This window comes from Nipponia nippon, unplaced genomic scaffold (genome assembly GCF_047370975.1).
Source record: "Nipponia nippon isolate SJK-2023a ecotype South Korea unplaced genomic scaffold, ASM4737097v1 scaffold_4, whole genome shotgun sequence".
Lineage (NCBI taxonomy): Eukaryota > Metazoa > Chordata > Aves > Pelecaniformes > Threskiornithidae > Nipponia > Nipponia nippon.
This window is the reverse complement of record NW_028262358.1, coordinates 92,646,972-92,662,770: the sequence shown is the minus strand read 5'-3', so window position 1 is coordinate 92,662,770 and position 15,799 is coordinate 92,646,972. Positions and strand designations below refer to the sequence as shown.

Sequence of the window (15,799 nt, the reverse complement as noted above, 5' to 3'; positions counted from 1 at the left end):
TCTCCATGAAAAATCTTATACTCTTACCCCACCCTCGAAAAAACATTTTTGATAAAACACCCTTTTGCTCTTTTTCTCTCTCAGAATAGATATATCTCCATGAAGTTTCTCTTTGTAGTACTTGTATATGCATTTGTGTGTGAGAGACAAATAGGATTTCTGCCTCTGAGACGAGTACACCATGTAGTACAAGAGACTCTCAAACACGTGCTTTCAGCACAAAATGGCTTTTTTCATCTTTGTATAGCTGAGCAAGCGTAGCAAATAGTAATTGCTAATGGTAGTACAGATGGTGAATACAAAACTGCAGAGTGCTAGTAGCAACCAGAATAGTAAACTACCAAAAAATATTACCTCTTTTCAACTTCTACCAGCAGTTTTGTGATACTAATTTAACTGAATTGAAGCTGTAGACTAGTCATTCCAGAATCATTAAGTACTTTCTGTTCTTGCCAGTTCTGCTTCGGAGTGCCTACTGAGGTCTAGAGTGTGACAGAGGACATGCTTCTGCGTGTGTGGATCAGATCCTGTAAGATGCCTGTGACAATTTCAGCATACTTACAAAGCAGGAGGTGTTTCTCATGCATCTGTACATACAGTATGTTTTCCAGGGAACTGACAAACTTTAGTCAAATGAAATGTGATTAGATTTTAACAAGGAAAAGATTTTATTGGAAAGAAAGAATGTTTCATGCTTTGCTGGTATCCTCTTCTTTGGTATCTCTTACCCTGCCCCAAAGAAGAAAGTTCATTAGGAGAATCAGATGTCAAATGACCTGGATGCCTGCCATCAACCCCCATAAATTCAGAGACATCATCTAACGATGTGTAAACCAGATTTGACAATTCATGATTTAACTACCACTATAAAAGTGGTAGTTAAATAACAAAAATACATATTCTTCCTTTTTTCCAGTTGGCTTCTTGTCCATTTTATTCTTGGCCTATACAGAATTTCCCACAAGGAAATGTACCACATGGTAGCCAACTATTAAGAATTATTGTTACTATATGGAGAAGTTTTTCAATTTTGCACATAATCCTTTCTAAAGTTGTGCAATAACTCTGTCCATGGAATTAAGCTGAAGTTTCTTGCAGTCAAATGAATAAAAAGAAAACCTTAAACAGTCACACTCATTTTTCCATGTGTTCTTTTCTAACAAAATTATGACATTTTCTTTAGCCACGTTTTAGCAAAGGGATCTCATTCTGCTTTTGTGATTTAGGCATTCAATATGGGATTTACAAAACTGGAAAGGAAGACACTGAAGAAGGTTCTAAAACATCTTTCAATATGATGTAGTTATACAAGCTGACATGTTTTAGGAAGGAATACTATTTTTTCAAATTGTTCTACGACAGCAAAAGCAAATTAAATTCACAATGTTTCAATGTACTGCCAGTGATCACAAGCTAGTAAAGCAACATTACATTACATTTGTTCAGGTAAATTAATGGCCAAATTGACATATGTGATATTTACAGCCTTATTGGCTTCCAGAGTTGTAGGGTCTCACCAACTAAAAACATGAAAACTCTTAATTGGGAAAAAGTCAATATTGTATCAACCATACCCTTGCAACTATTCCTCTAATTTATTTGCAGTGTTTTGTCACCAGTACCACACTAGTCTTCATCCTGTAGAAATAACAAGTTAATTGGCTGACAAGGAACAGCTTTCTCCTGGACATGGAAATACATTCAGCTGCCAAATAAAATACAACTTTCATCCTCTTCTTCTTGATGAGGATTAAGAAGTTAAGAAGGCTTAAGATGTTCCTTCAAGTACTTTTCTCCTTCTTTTGGTTAACACACAATTTTTTATTTTATCATTTCAAAGCCTATAACTTTATGATGGCATTCCAGAAGAGAATCTAAATTAAATTTATAATTTCATACCAGTGTGTAGGTACTGCATATTATAGGGATTCAGATTTCCTTAAGATACGGAGCTGAATTGTGCTCCAAGCTCTATTGCTGCAACTCTGCTGACCTCACTGCTGTACTGAAAAATTTCTTCCAATAAAAGCTGCATAAATACAAGTTGATGCTATTGAAATAGATAATCTTAAAGAAAGTTCCAATGCAAAAGAAAAGCAAGCCAGACAAACGAGGTGAGATTTTTAAATGCTTTCATTCACGAGTTGTCCAAGGAAAGTTATGCCTAGTATGAACATTCATTTACTGTCTTACAAACAGTCACGTACCCATTCTATGTAATTACACTTGCATGTATCTTAACCTCCTTCTAGGAACAAATTGATTTCCTAAATGTTTCTGCATCATCTTAATCACTTCACCTGTATATTACTACAATGAGAATATATCTACCAAAGCATTCAGCCTTCAAACTAAGAACTAATTTTATGGATGTGGATATATAACATATATTCTTCACTAGCTGTCTAAATTACCTGTGGTCTGATTTTCAATATCCAAAGTCACTGAATATTTTGCTTTGGTATTTTTTGAGAATGATTCAGTCCTTCAATATTTCATAGTTAGTAGCTGATCTTATCAGATATTTAATGTTATTCAGATTAGATTTGGACCCCTCACCAGGAAGCTTTGGGGACTGTGTTTTGTGTGTAGATGTGCAGCCATCCTGGGGAACAGGGTCCCAAGTTTGGCTTGGGATCTTCATGTGCTCAAGGAGTACTGGTAGACACACACAGTGGTCATAAGTTTCCTGATGCTTCAGTGTTGGTTATCTGTAACAGACATTTTTCTTATTTTCCGTTTCTAGGAATTTGTCATGATTGTTGTCTTTGGTTTGGAATTTATCATTCGTATCTGGTCTGCTGGATGCTGTTGTCGATACCGAGGATGGCAAGGAAGACTGCGCTTTGCAAGGAAACCATTCTGTGTAATAGGTGAGTGTCCCAGCTCTAGTTTATTTTAAGATAAAAATAAAAGCCCCCCCTTCTGTTTTGCTTTTGAATGAAAACTAATGGAATCAGACTCTGTTTGCAGCAACCAGGTGTAAATCCAGAATAGCTGTGTGTCACCTGTCACCTGCCCAAAGCTTTTCTAGATATAAAATCACAAAGTCCCTAAATACCAGTCATCCTACTTTTCTTACGTTCTCCAAAAGACATCTTCCTATGCATGTCATACTGCTGGCATGTATATTGGAAGAATGAGGGACTGAGAGCTAATCTCCTTGAAAATTATGAGAGCTGTATGCATTTAAGGAGCATGAATATTAGAAATCTTGTATATACAGGCATACATGCCATGAACATATGTGCATACATTGTGCTTTCTTTATTTAACCTCTGTGATCAGACGTGTACACTGCAATAAGTTTGAAAACCTACCTAGAAATGTCTTCTGACAACACTGCTGCTTCCTGCATTGCTGCTCTCTGCATGACAGTCCAGGTATCTGCTCTGCCAGTGAGTCTGGCATAGGATATAGCATACTTCTACAACTATTTCAAGAAACTCTTCCTCCCCTTCTTTGCTCTAGAAATTCTCTCTGAAAATGGTGAATAAGCCCACAACCAGTCAAAACCCTATTTTTAAAAAGAACCTTCAGGAAAACAGTTTCCCAATAAAGGTAGAAATCAAGGATGGCTAACCAAATTAATCTGATAATTGCTTTTTTTACTAATGTTTTGGAGCAAATGTTTTTTACAGGACATCTGTGGAACTTCAGGATATCAATGTCCCAACTTCTTTCTCAACCTCCTTCCTCTCTCTAGCCTTTAATTTCATCTGCTTGTGTCTTAAATTAATTTATAGATCGATTGGGGCAGGAAACACATTCTCCCATGCATCTATAGAGCAGCTATCACAGAGTCACACACTTATAGCAGTTACACACAGGTCTCAGTGTAAACAGTGAATAACAATATTGTCATGTAGATGAATGCAATCCTGGTCTAAAAAACAGTTATGCAGTGTCCTGTGGCATCGCAGACCAGTGCACTTGTTAGGGCTAATGTGTAAAGCAAGCTTTTGACTTCTGCCTTATTCCCTGGTAAATCCACACCTTCTCCCACTGCGGAATTCCTCCAATGGAGAAAGGGGCTTTAGCAAGAGGTGCATGAGTAGGTGGAAAGGCATCGCAGACTGTCTCCCCCTCAGAAAGAATCACCCCATCTATGTTACTGTATGTCACTGTGGGGGAGCAGGATGTATTGGGATTGGCAGTTGTTTTGTTCAGGCAGCAGGGGAGGTGGATAAGTACCTTACCCCACCCTGTCCAGCCCCAAGGTTCCCACGACTGACCGAAAGGAAAGTAGAAAGAAAATTTAAAAATCTTCCCAGCCTTTACCAGCCACCTGTCAAGGGAAAGCTAGAAATTCAGACATTCACTCTCCCTGGCATCAACACAGCTACCCTCCTTAACCAGACTTACCATTATTCCAAGATTTTGCGGTGCACCTGAAACTTTGCAGTAGTCAGGTGTTGCCAGCACACAATCATAAGAAAGCAGCAGACTGTTAATTTAGTAAAATTAACGTACTTCAGCCATTTAGAACTTACTAGAAACATAAAAATCTTCAAAGACGTTGAACTTACTAGAAGCATTTGACATCCCAGAGTGGTTTGCTGCTCTCCCAAATGCTGTGGTGTGGGAACACTAGCAGTTTGTTCAATTCAGCTTTCATTTCTCCTCCTTTTCCTGTCTCCATTCAACTGGTGAGTTTTCTGCCAGTGATTATCTTCAGTCTGAGGTGTTAATTCCCAGCAAAAGTGAAGAGGGGTTCTTCCTTGTCCAAAACTTTTCATGTTATCATGGGGTGACTGAAGTAGATTTTCCCCCTTTCCTTTAAACAGCTCGCAGCTACCCTCCTACTCTTTGTGAAATAGTTCAGGCAGGTCTCCTGGCACGGGCCTCGGTGAGTGTCGGGGTTTACTTCACTTGATCGTGGTTTTTCCTCCTTTCTCTGGAGTTCACCTGCTTTTCTTGTTGCACCTATGTTCATGTAGGCAATCTCTAGCCTTCAAAGCATATTCTCTGTTGCCCTTGCAACTCCATCACTTGCAGGCAGAATTAATTAGTAGCCAACAGTCTTTTGCTTGTGAATTTCTTCCTATGATGGTTCACTGGATGAAAAGGAAACTTTGTTCTGCAAAACACTGTACAGCTACTAGCGCAGCTTCTGGAAACTAAACCAGTAGCTTGAATTTCTTGCCATTAATTATTCTGTGTCTCTCTTCTGCTGCTGATTGATTTTTGTCCATTTCTGGACTTTAGCATCCCTGAAGGGAGTTTCTGATGTTCAGCATCTCCAGATTTGATCTTTTGAGGAATAACCTTTAGCAAGTCATCTTGCAGCTCTTGCTACATAAAGTAACTATTTGCCTGACACCTTGGCTTTGCAGTCATAGCAAAGTGTTCCCTAGCAGCAAAGGCCAATGGGCTGTATTAGCTAGAGCACCATCAATAGATGAAGACATATGATTATCTCCCTTTACTTGGCACTCATTAGACCACATCTAAGATACTGCACCCCATTTGCCCCCTCCAACACCATAAATGAAAGACATCAATAAACGAGTGAGCTCAGTGAAGGACACCAAGATGATCAGTGCTGGAGCATTTGCCCTGCGAGGAGAGGCTGAGGGACCTGGGCTTGTTCAGCCTGGAGAAAGGATGGCTTCAGGGGGAACTGAGTGAACTCAGTGCTGAGGTCTCCTTAAAAGCACATGGCCAGTTTCGCCTTATTACTTCTCATGTGTCTGTTTAATTATTTACTTACACATCCATTCAGTTATTCTTTCTGCTTATTGTTACAGTGGAACAATATTTTAGAAGACTTCATCTGTTTACTATTAATTAAATTTGCTATATATCTCCAGCAGATCTGTTCTCTGATTATTTTTGTGATCAAACACAAATCACATAGGGGAATGGCCTAAGAGCTAGAAATAATAAATTTGAGGATTGCCTCAAGGGTCATATTCAGACAGCCTTTATTTTTTTTCATTAATAACCTAATAACCAGAAAAAATTTATTCAGGGCCAAAGCTCTGTGCTTACATTAGTGTGCCTACAGTGTCACTACTCTGACAAATTAGTTCATCAAGCATCGCTGTGTGCTACCAGGTTAGTAATGATATCTATCAAATTATTTGACAGTTTTGTACCCTTGCTTATTTCTGTGAAAATAGGAATAATAGTGTAGTATTAAACCTTGATTTGTATTTTGTTCCATGTCAGGAGTTATCTGCCATCCCTTATTTTCTCTGGTTGTATATGAGCTTGTGTACGTAATGTAAAGGGCATACCAACATACCCTTCCGGGTACTTAAGGTACTTAAAGATGTATTTACTTCTGGAAATCCTGAATTTCCTGGGCATATCAGTCTGAAGCTTGGCTGTTAGCACTGCAGAGCAATGTTGTTGTGTTATACTGTGCAGAAGAGTAGCAATCCAGCACCACATCTCCTAACTGCTGCCTCAAGGGGCCAGGGACGCCAACGCCAGGGAAGAACTCTGTGCCTGCCTGTGCCTCAGGAGGAGCCATCCTCCCTGAAGATCCCTGAAATAAAAGAGGACATGTCTGCTAACTGGGAAGAAAGTATCGCATACCCTCCCTGTGAAGCCGTTCAGGGACACTGAAATAAATGAAGAGTCCATTGTTCTTTCTCTGGCAAGGGGCCTCCTAGATGGTTGCATGTGACCTGACAAAATTAAACTGTCCTATGCGTATGAAAGGTTTTACCATCATAATGAAATCCCACTCTGTGAGGGCAGCTCCCATGCAGTGGCATATTATAAAAATAATGAGGAATAATAAACGACAAGCTGTGGGTCAGAAGAGTGAGATCCTGCCAGTCTCACCTGCATGTCTGAAGTCTGCTAGGCTTTCAGAGGAACTTCTTTCTCTCCACTGACTCTGTAGGAGACTTTGGGACTCCTGCGTGAGGAAGCCCAGCAAGGGCAAGAGCAAATGAAGAGCATGTGAGCACACTTCCCTTCAAATGCTGGAAACAGTGAATTTTAGTGCCTAAACTTTATGCAACTTCTAGATTTAAATTTGGGGTTTGAAACTCCTATTTCAGAATTTTTTCACCTTAAATTTGAGCCCACTTCTGGTAATATAAGATTTATCCAGGGCAACTAGACTTCCTGGTGGTCCAGCCCAGTGAAAGATTTCATGTATTTCAGTTAGTCCATTAGCAGTTTCCCCACAGCTGCTTCTATTTTACCTCTAGTCAAGCTACAGCATGATGGAAATGTCACAAGTTCAAATTCTGTTGAGGCTGCAGAATGAACAAATTCCCAACAGGAAGCTTAAGTCCATTATCTGTAATCAGGCTCTTGAACTTCATGGCTGGCAAACCTCGTTTCAGAGCATTAAGTGATAGCAGCGGCTGTTGCATATTACTGGATCTATTTTTCATTAATTAGAGTGGTAATGAACCATTATATGGCACTTTTGTCAAACCTTTATAAACAGATCCATATCTAGTGTGTTACAAGATCTCCTGAACCTTTAATTTGAATTAATTCATCATATTTATGTAATGATATGTTATGTGTCTGTCACCTTGGTATTTAGACACATTATATAATTTAAATACAGACAGATAGTAAATCTGCTGCTCATGATAAACAATATAAACAGCCCCTCTCCAGTATAATTTGAACTCTAAATAACCCAGCAATGGTCTGTAATTAGTATATACTTGACCAAGGAGACACATCTCACATCACATCTCATTATAAATCCCAGCAAAACCAAGTTCCAGCAGGAGCAAATTCCACACTGGGGGGTCTCCTGCCAGCCTGACTTGAACTCATCTCAGGAACACACTGCCCACTTCACTCCAGAAAATACTCTGATAGTAGTAATGGTATTAAGATTGGGAATTGACATTTCCTCAGATAATTTCAGCAGCCATAATTATGTGCAATGAACAGAGGTACTCTTTAGGCTAAATTGGTCCCAAATTGTGTAGGTTTTTAAAACTAATATTTAGTGGCATATCTTCATGTTTGACAGTCCTGGCAGTACAGTTTTTAGAAATATGTAGGAAAAATAATGTTTTTTGAGTATCATCTATGGGCCTTATTCTTTTGCATTTACTTTTGCTGACTACTACCCTCACCGCTGAGTAAGGTACCATTTCCTATGAGTAAAGCCATCAGGCTCTGGTCTTCTCTTTCTAGAAGTTGTATGTCTGCTATTCAAAAGAAATCTGCCAGTTTGGTACAATGCAGTTCATGTTGAAATTTCTTTTTAGTATGTGCTAGAGAATTCAGCAGCCTGTATTTGTTGATTGGCATGTTTTTTTTAATCTTACACTAGTGTCACTACCATGTTATTTTGAGTAGAGGAGTGCCTATCATGAATTGGGCAACCTAAGTGAGGTGTGTCTAACGAGTTCTTCTTTCCCGCTGCGGAGCTGTAGGTAGTGTCACATTCCCTGTTCCTGAGGCTTGGAGATTGCGGTTTTGATCTGAGGGCTGAGCTTTTTTTCCATCCATATTCTGTGCATTTGCTATCTGCTGATGAAGGCAGTCAACAAGGCTAGTGTAAGATTTCTGATGAAATGATTCTTCATTGAAAAATATTGATTAATTGAAATGAAAATAATTCATGGAAATAAACCAATTCCCTTTTCCTGGGGAAAGGCATTTTATATTCAGTCTGGATCTTTTTCTCTTTATCATCAAAATTAGAAGCACTCTCTTTCCCAAACATGCAGAAGAGCCAATAATACAGTTTCTGGTTTCTGGATAAAGTATGGTTAAATTCTTGCTCTGGGAGATTTGGAGCAGGAAATTACAGTCTCTCAACCCCATTGAAACTATCCAAACATCAATAAATATTCTTAATTGGTCCAGGGAGAGATGCTGACTTACCCCGTCACCTGGTGTTAATTGTAGTCATCTGCTACGTGAGAAACTTTGATTTTGTACATCCAAAGAACAATCAGTCATTTGTAAAGAGACAACTCCAGCAGTACAAATTAGGAGAGATCCACACCAGAATGGATGAAATAGGTTAGAGCACTGGCATGTGAAGAGTCAGAGAATGAAGACAGCTTTGTGATAGAAAGCCTGTTAAAAGCCAGAGACCTTTTACTAAAAAGAATTTATTTGTGATATTAGAATTACTTTATTAGAAGGCTATTGAAGATATTTTCCCAAGCATGAGGTAGTTATGTCCATTCCAAACAAAACTGATATAACTCAATACCTGCGCTAAAATGTTTAGCGATTCCTAATTCGGTTCACTTTTGTTAGGAAAGTCTCCTAAAGTCAAATGTCACAGGCAAATGATTTAGAAATAATGAGGTTCTCTGTCCATACTCACTCAGATTCTGTAAATGATTTATGGAGCCTTTCAAATGATTGATGATCTTTCATGTTTGAATCTCAGAAAATGCATTGTAGTTTTATAATAATTATGATAATAAGTTAATATTATTAAATACTATACATTATAAAATATTATATATTATGAATGTATATTATAGAACTTCCAGTACTGCTTATGAGCCACAAGGTTTCAGTGACTTGGAAATGTACAGTAAGAAGGAGGAAAGCAACTGACAGACCAAGAAGCAGTCAACATTTTCTGGTTTTAGACTTGGTATGTTCAGTTTTGCTCACATTTTTTAGGGACTAGCTTTAACTTGTTGCTACTAGAGATACCCAGTATATGAAGATGCTTACAGAAATACCTTTCTTTTCACTACCTGTCTTTATTCAATTTGAGATGTTCATATCCTGCCTTACTATGCTGAATTCCCACCATATCCATAGACAAGATAGTTGCTCAAATTTCCATACATACGCGTAAATTCTCCAATCCAAAATTAAGTAATTGTTAATGTAAGCACTGGTGTGGAAGTGAGAGATAGACAGGATTGTGCCAAATTCACTTATCTACCTACCTCAGCGTATGGAGTCTCAAAAGCAGTAAAAGTGTTGGTTTGTTTTTCAAATTTTATTGTTCCTAGCATCTAAAAAAAAAAGATATTTTTAGTGAAGTGAACAACGTGTCAGAGTCTAATTGACATGCAAGGAAATACTCAGCTTTCTTGGCTTCTTTCCAGATGTTGTGCTGCAGATCAGCTGCTTCGGTGTGTGACATTCCTTGTAACTCTTATCTCAGGTCATCATCAGCTTTTTCCCATAGCTCCTCTGTGAGAGGAATTGCCGCTTCAGTGGCTGTACAGGTTTTGCTTTTGCAGCAGCAAATTATGCTCTCCAGGCAGAAATCATTTAGGAACATTTCCATATTGGTCCAAAATAGCATCCTGTTAGGCTAGGTGTTTGCTATTTTGGACTTCTGCAACTGCCCATTACTCTAGCCTCTCATGGGGCTGCGATATCCCTAGCTTGTGATACCACTTTATTTCAAAAGCTACTTTCAGTAGGGTGTTTTACTTAGGGGTGTTTTGGCAGCATGTTAACATAAATTTGAATGTTAATGCCTTGGTGTGGTACATTAGACAACTGTCAATCTGACTATTTGAGCCACGTTTAACTACTCTGGAAGGTATTAGTTGATCAAATCGTGCTTACTCTTGTGGTGTCCCAGCCTTACCCCTGTGAGCCCAAATGAAGAAATTTGAAGAGGTCTGTCTGGAGTTATTGGCTTGGTGTATACTGCAGGAATCTTTCTAGAATGTTTTGAAAGCGCTATGCAAATAGGGGAAATGTAGTGAGAAATGATCGCCCTAGGTATTGTATTGTGTGCAACTACCTCATTCACGTTTTTCTGTAATAATACATTTAATAATCCTTTTGCACAGATCACTTTGTTCCTTTTACGTTCATCCTGCAGCATATGACAGCAGGCAACATGCTGCTATCTTATATTTGCTGTACGTCTTTCCATCTCTTTGGTGTTTTTAGTTTATAATTGTTACTCTTATGCCTGTTTAATTTTGCGACTTTATTGCTGTCTTTGCTGAAGACTAGTTTATTTCTGTTCAGGTCACCTGTATGTGAGCCAGGTCTCCAGGAAAAGGGTTGTAGGTGCAGTCAGTTAAAAACAGTGGTTTCATTTTGCTTGCTTGTATTGTCATTTAGAAAAACAGGCATTTTCAGTTGCTTTACAGATAGTCTTGTTTTCTTCAAATGCAGTTTTCTGGTATCTGCTGAGCTTTAATTTGTTAACTGGCAATGCTGACAGTTTAAAACACAAGCTTTGCCCACTGTTATGTTCAGTATAGTCAAACTGATTGCCAGGTGTCTTCATCCAGTCTTGCAACTAGCTTATTAGTGATCACAAAGCTTGAAGAAATACAGTTTCCACAGATGTTTCCATTCTTCTACATCCCGTCAGAGAACTGCGTGTTGCCACCAGCACTGCTAAAGAGACTGATGGGCAGAGTATTCCAGTGGGAATTGCAGGAAATCTCTATTTTTATGATCATGCCTTGAATGGTTACACTCCAACTGCTACATTAGAAAAAGACTTGTGTACAAGAAGAGAAAGTACAGTTTTTTTAATTCCTCCTTTTTTCAGCTGCTGTGTTAAATACAGCAATTAGGAAGGATTTGACAATGTAACAACATTGTTACATTGTGTAACAGAGTTACAGTATTTATATTCAAGTTTAATATGGCTAAGTAGAAATATTTGCATATTTCTAGATGGCAAATTGGGCATGTTCTGCACATTTTAATTTCCTCCCTTCCTTTCCCATCCCTAGCACTTAAGCACCTGGCTTGCATAACCTGTAGTGTCCTCTTAAAGAAAATTACATTCTTTAAGTTTGTGCTGATAACTCTCAAAAGTGAGGATCTGACCTTTCCGCTGATAGATGATATTGCTGTCAATAACAGATCTAACGAAGGTCCACCAGATCTATTTTACATCAACCTATGTAAGCTCTGAAATGGTGTAAATGCTAATTTGAGTCTGGCCTAAGCTGTCCCTGCTGCAGAAAGAGGCAGCCTTAGGCACTTGCTTCCACCCTTGTGCCACCTGGTCCTGGTGCCTCAACGCGTGTATGTGACCTTCTTGGGGGCAGCCAAGGTGAACGCAGGGCCCCTTCGGCCCCAGGACTCCCCTTCACCAGCCCAGCCTGCTCATGAGACCCCCACACTGGGGACTGCTTCATTTCAGATGAAGATGGCACAAGGTGGAGTGGAGAGGTTGTCATGCAGAGTGGCACAGCCTACTGTATTTAAGATCTCATTTTGGGTTTGCCTCCTGTTGGGTTTGTGAGAGGGCTACCAGATTATGGTTTTTTACCTCTGGGACAAGAGCTGAAAAGAGCTGCTATTTCTTTCTTCACATCTCCCACAGCAGAAAGTCTCAAGGGTGGCTGCAAGGTGCCCCGCACTAGTGTTCTCCAAAACATATAAAGCTTCTCGCTGGCACAGTAGTGCCTCTTATGCTACCCACCCACAAGTTGCAGGCAGGATAGCAGCTGAGGGTAAAGAGTGGCTGGAAATCTCTGGTTCTGTATGATCTGAGTAAACTCTGTATTTACAGAAACAGAGGAGTCCCAGGAGGCACTCACACTGACTGCGCAGACATCCAAAATAGTTGTGTAGGTTAGGAATGCAAGTTCTGGTTTTAGGCAGCGGAGAGAGGTATATGCCTCTGGAGGACAGCTCAGAAAACTTAAGGTAGGAATTCATCTCTTTCAGTCAACACTGAGGGACCCATGTTCCTGCCTTCAACACCTGCAGTAGATAACTCAGGTAGATACTGGATACCTCCTGTTTCCCCCCAACCCCTGAATTTGAGAGCAGATTATTAGTCTCTTCCCTCTCCACTTACAAACAGGCTTTTCCTCTCCCTCAGAGACATGCTCTTCTCTCTCCTGCTCTTTTCAGCATCATTACTTCCTAATTTTTGCCTGTCCACTTTCATCCTCACACTCAGGATTTTTCTGTTCCCACGTTTTTTTGGCATTTCCACTCCCATACCACTGCATCGCCTTCATTTTACGCACAGCCTGAGAATGCATTAGATGGACACTTCCAGACAGCCTGCCTGCCTGCCCCTCCCTGAGATTTTAGAGTATGATTGAAAAGCCATGAAAGTGCAGGCTCCTGCCTGTAGATTCGTACCTGTGTGGTTTCAAGGACCCAGCACAGAGATAGCACTGCTTCCCCTGCTGGGCTGGATCACGTAGGAGCCCCATTTGGTGTCTTGCTGCACACTGACTAGTGCCAGATACCTCTAAAAAAGGTGTTAATACCTGTAGCCCAAATAGCAATCACACAGTATTTTTGTTCGGACATTGGGTAATTGGTGACTGACTCATATGGGAATTTTGGCTCCCCTGAAAAATCTAATTCCAGCAGCTCAGGGAGAAACATCCAATCTTGTCTTTAATTTTCCCTGGTTATTCCTTTATATCCCATGGCAATGAATTTTACAAGTTAATTGCACGTTGTATTTCTTTTTATCAGATTTAAATTGTCTTTTGATCTCACTTTTATAAGGAAGGGTAAATAGGAGGCATCCAACAGACCTTCTTATCTTCCACTAGTTTGCATACCTCTATCTGCCATCTCATATTTGTCTTCTGACTAACCACTCCTAAATTATTCAGCCCTTTCTCCATACACAAGTCTTGCCATGCCTGTAGTTATTTTGTTTTTTTTCTTGCTGATAACTTTGTGGTTTTCTTACAGTCCAATCTAATGAACCTCTTTATTCATCAGGTGCGTGTGTCTGACTATCCATCCCTCTGCCTTTCCCTCCAGAAATCTTCAGGTTTTTTTCTCTCCACAATAGCCTTTTTCACTAAGGTCTACTATCATCCAGGAAAAAAGCCTCAGACATAGTAAAGTGACTAGCAAACCGTGTTTTCCCAGGGCTTGTAAGGGCCAAACCAGTTACTGGGCAGAATAAGTGAAGATTTATGGGAAGGATCTGCGTGTTACTCATGGTTTGTTTCTTTGGTTGGACACAAATTGGATTGGTGAACACTGGGTCAAAGCTACAGTTTTAAATGTGTTTCTGTCAGCCTGTCTTAAAGCCAAATAAAACTCCTACTGAATAAATAGTGCTTTATTCCTTCTGGCAGATGCATATTAATAATGTTAAAGATCAATTATTGGAAAAAGGCTAATAAAATATAAATCCATGAAAGGCTTGCAATTGAACTTAATCTTAGCTTGCAGGAGGCCCTTAGATTTTTAAGATTTATTGAGCCAGCTGTTAATAATATAAAGATGTTTGCTGAGGACTTATTCAGTCCATAGAAAGAGTGTGTACTCAACAGGGCCATGAACTTTAATTGCTAACAGTACAAAGACAGGTGAAATGTCCCCTTTAATGTTGTTATTCTTATCCAGACTGAATCAAAAATGGTAACCATAACTACAATTTAAAACTCAGTATTTGTTGAGCTATTGTGATTCTCAGCCCACAGAGAAATATTTTGGTTATCTACAACAAAAAGTAAAATGACACTATTTTGATATATTTGTCATCATGGCCTGAATGTGTGCTTCTTTTACACAGGAACAGTGTACATACACTTTTAGTACAATGGCATATTAATGAATAATACCAGTTGATCCATTCTTGGGTATGAAATTAGTATCTTATCATAAACTTTGATTAAAAAATGACAAAACAAAAATCTGACCCATCTTCCTCATTCTGGAATTTCATATGGGATTATTTATTTTTCACACCTAAAAAATGTCCAATATTGACTTTTTGAAAATATTCCTTGTTTTTCCGTTTCAAAAATTGTTTGACCTACTGAGTCCTAATTTCTTGTATTCGGTTAGCTTTACTAACAACTGTCTTTGACTTGTTTCCATTTTTATTTTATTTTGTTTTGGGGCAAAATATGATTGAGCTTTATATGAAAGAGCTAAATATGAAAGAGCTTTACTCAGGGTGTAGTGAAGGCATACTAGGGTGCCTGTGAAGAAAGGGATTTACTGGTGCTGCTTGGAGTATTCATAGATAGAGGAAATGGGATAGTTCTGCTCCTTGACTTAGAAAGACTATACAGCTCCTTTCTGTGGTTGAGGCAAGAAATCTTAAGGTAATGGTTTTTTCATTAGGATAGGCCGAAGAAACACGCTAAGCATGGGACCAGCTTAAAAACAAATGTTTAGCAGAAGGGTGCATGAATTCAGTTTTAGGTGATGCGTTTGGTTTACGTTCCCCTTTGCTTTGCAGTGTCCATGTGAGTGCGTGCTGGGAGTCAGTGGCAGGGATTTACACACTTATGAGTTGTGCCGCGGAGGAGTAAGCTGAGCTGCCAACATATCGCGTTTCATCAGTTGCTGCCAACCTCAGCCAAGCGGACGCTCTTGCCCTGGCTCAGGTACATGCCGGGCTGAGACCCGTGCGGGGGTGCAGTGACACCTCCAGGTGCCAGGGTGAGGTCTCGCATGGCTTGAGCCTGCACTGGGGCTCGATGTAGTCTGCCCTCGCTTGGACAGGCTCGCCAGTAACATGCCATGGGGTACGGCCCCATTTGCACACAGCTGCTTCGTAGAACCACCCTCGTCCCCAGTACTGGACTCTGGGGGCTCCCATCAAATCTGGAGTTTCAGCATCAGGACACGGTGCTGTAGCTAATCCTCACAGTGTTTGCAGTTATAAATCCTTTGAACTGACCTCCTAAAGCACACTTGCAGTTTAATGCAGAGTTTATTTTCCATGGCACTGAAAACACACAAAACATAACCTATTTTATATTATATTGTGTTATGGTTTAACACCAGCCAGCAACTGAGCACCACACAGTGGTGCTTTTATAATATAAAATACACATGTATTTTATATGATATATTATGTCATTATTACATATTATATAGGGTTTATATACCATGTAAATAGTACTATGTGTTATTTTATATGCATGTTTTAAATTTTAACTTAATTTAT

At 39.5% G+C, this 15,799-nt stretch overlaps 1 protein-coding gene across 2 annotated transcripts in view; it reads left to right on the top strand.

Annotated features, from left to right (window-relative positions):
* KCNQ5 (potassium voltage-gated channel subfamily Q member 5) overlaps nt 1-15,799 on the top strand; it is a 300,365-nt gene that overhangs the window by 221,779 nt on the left and 62,787 nt on the right. For both annotated transcript variants that reach the window (XM_087776374.1, XM_087776375.1), the window contains exon 3: nt 2,747-2,873. In XM_087776374.1, the coding sequence (XP_087632500.1) occupies nt 2,747-2,873 (127 nt within the window). The remainder of the gene's footprint in view (nt 1-2,746; nt 2,874-15,799) is intronic.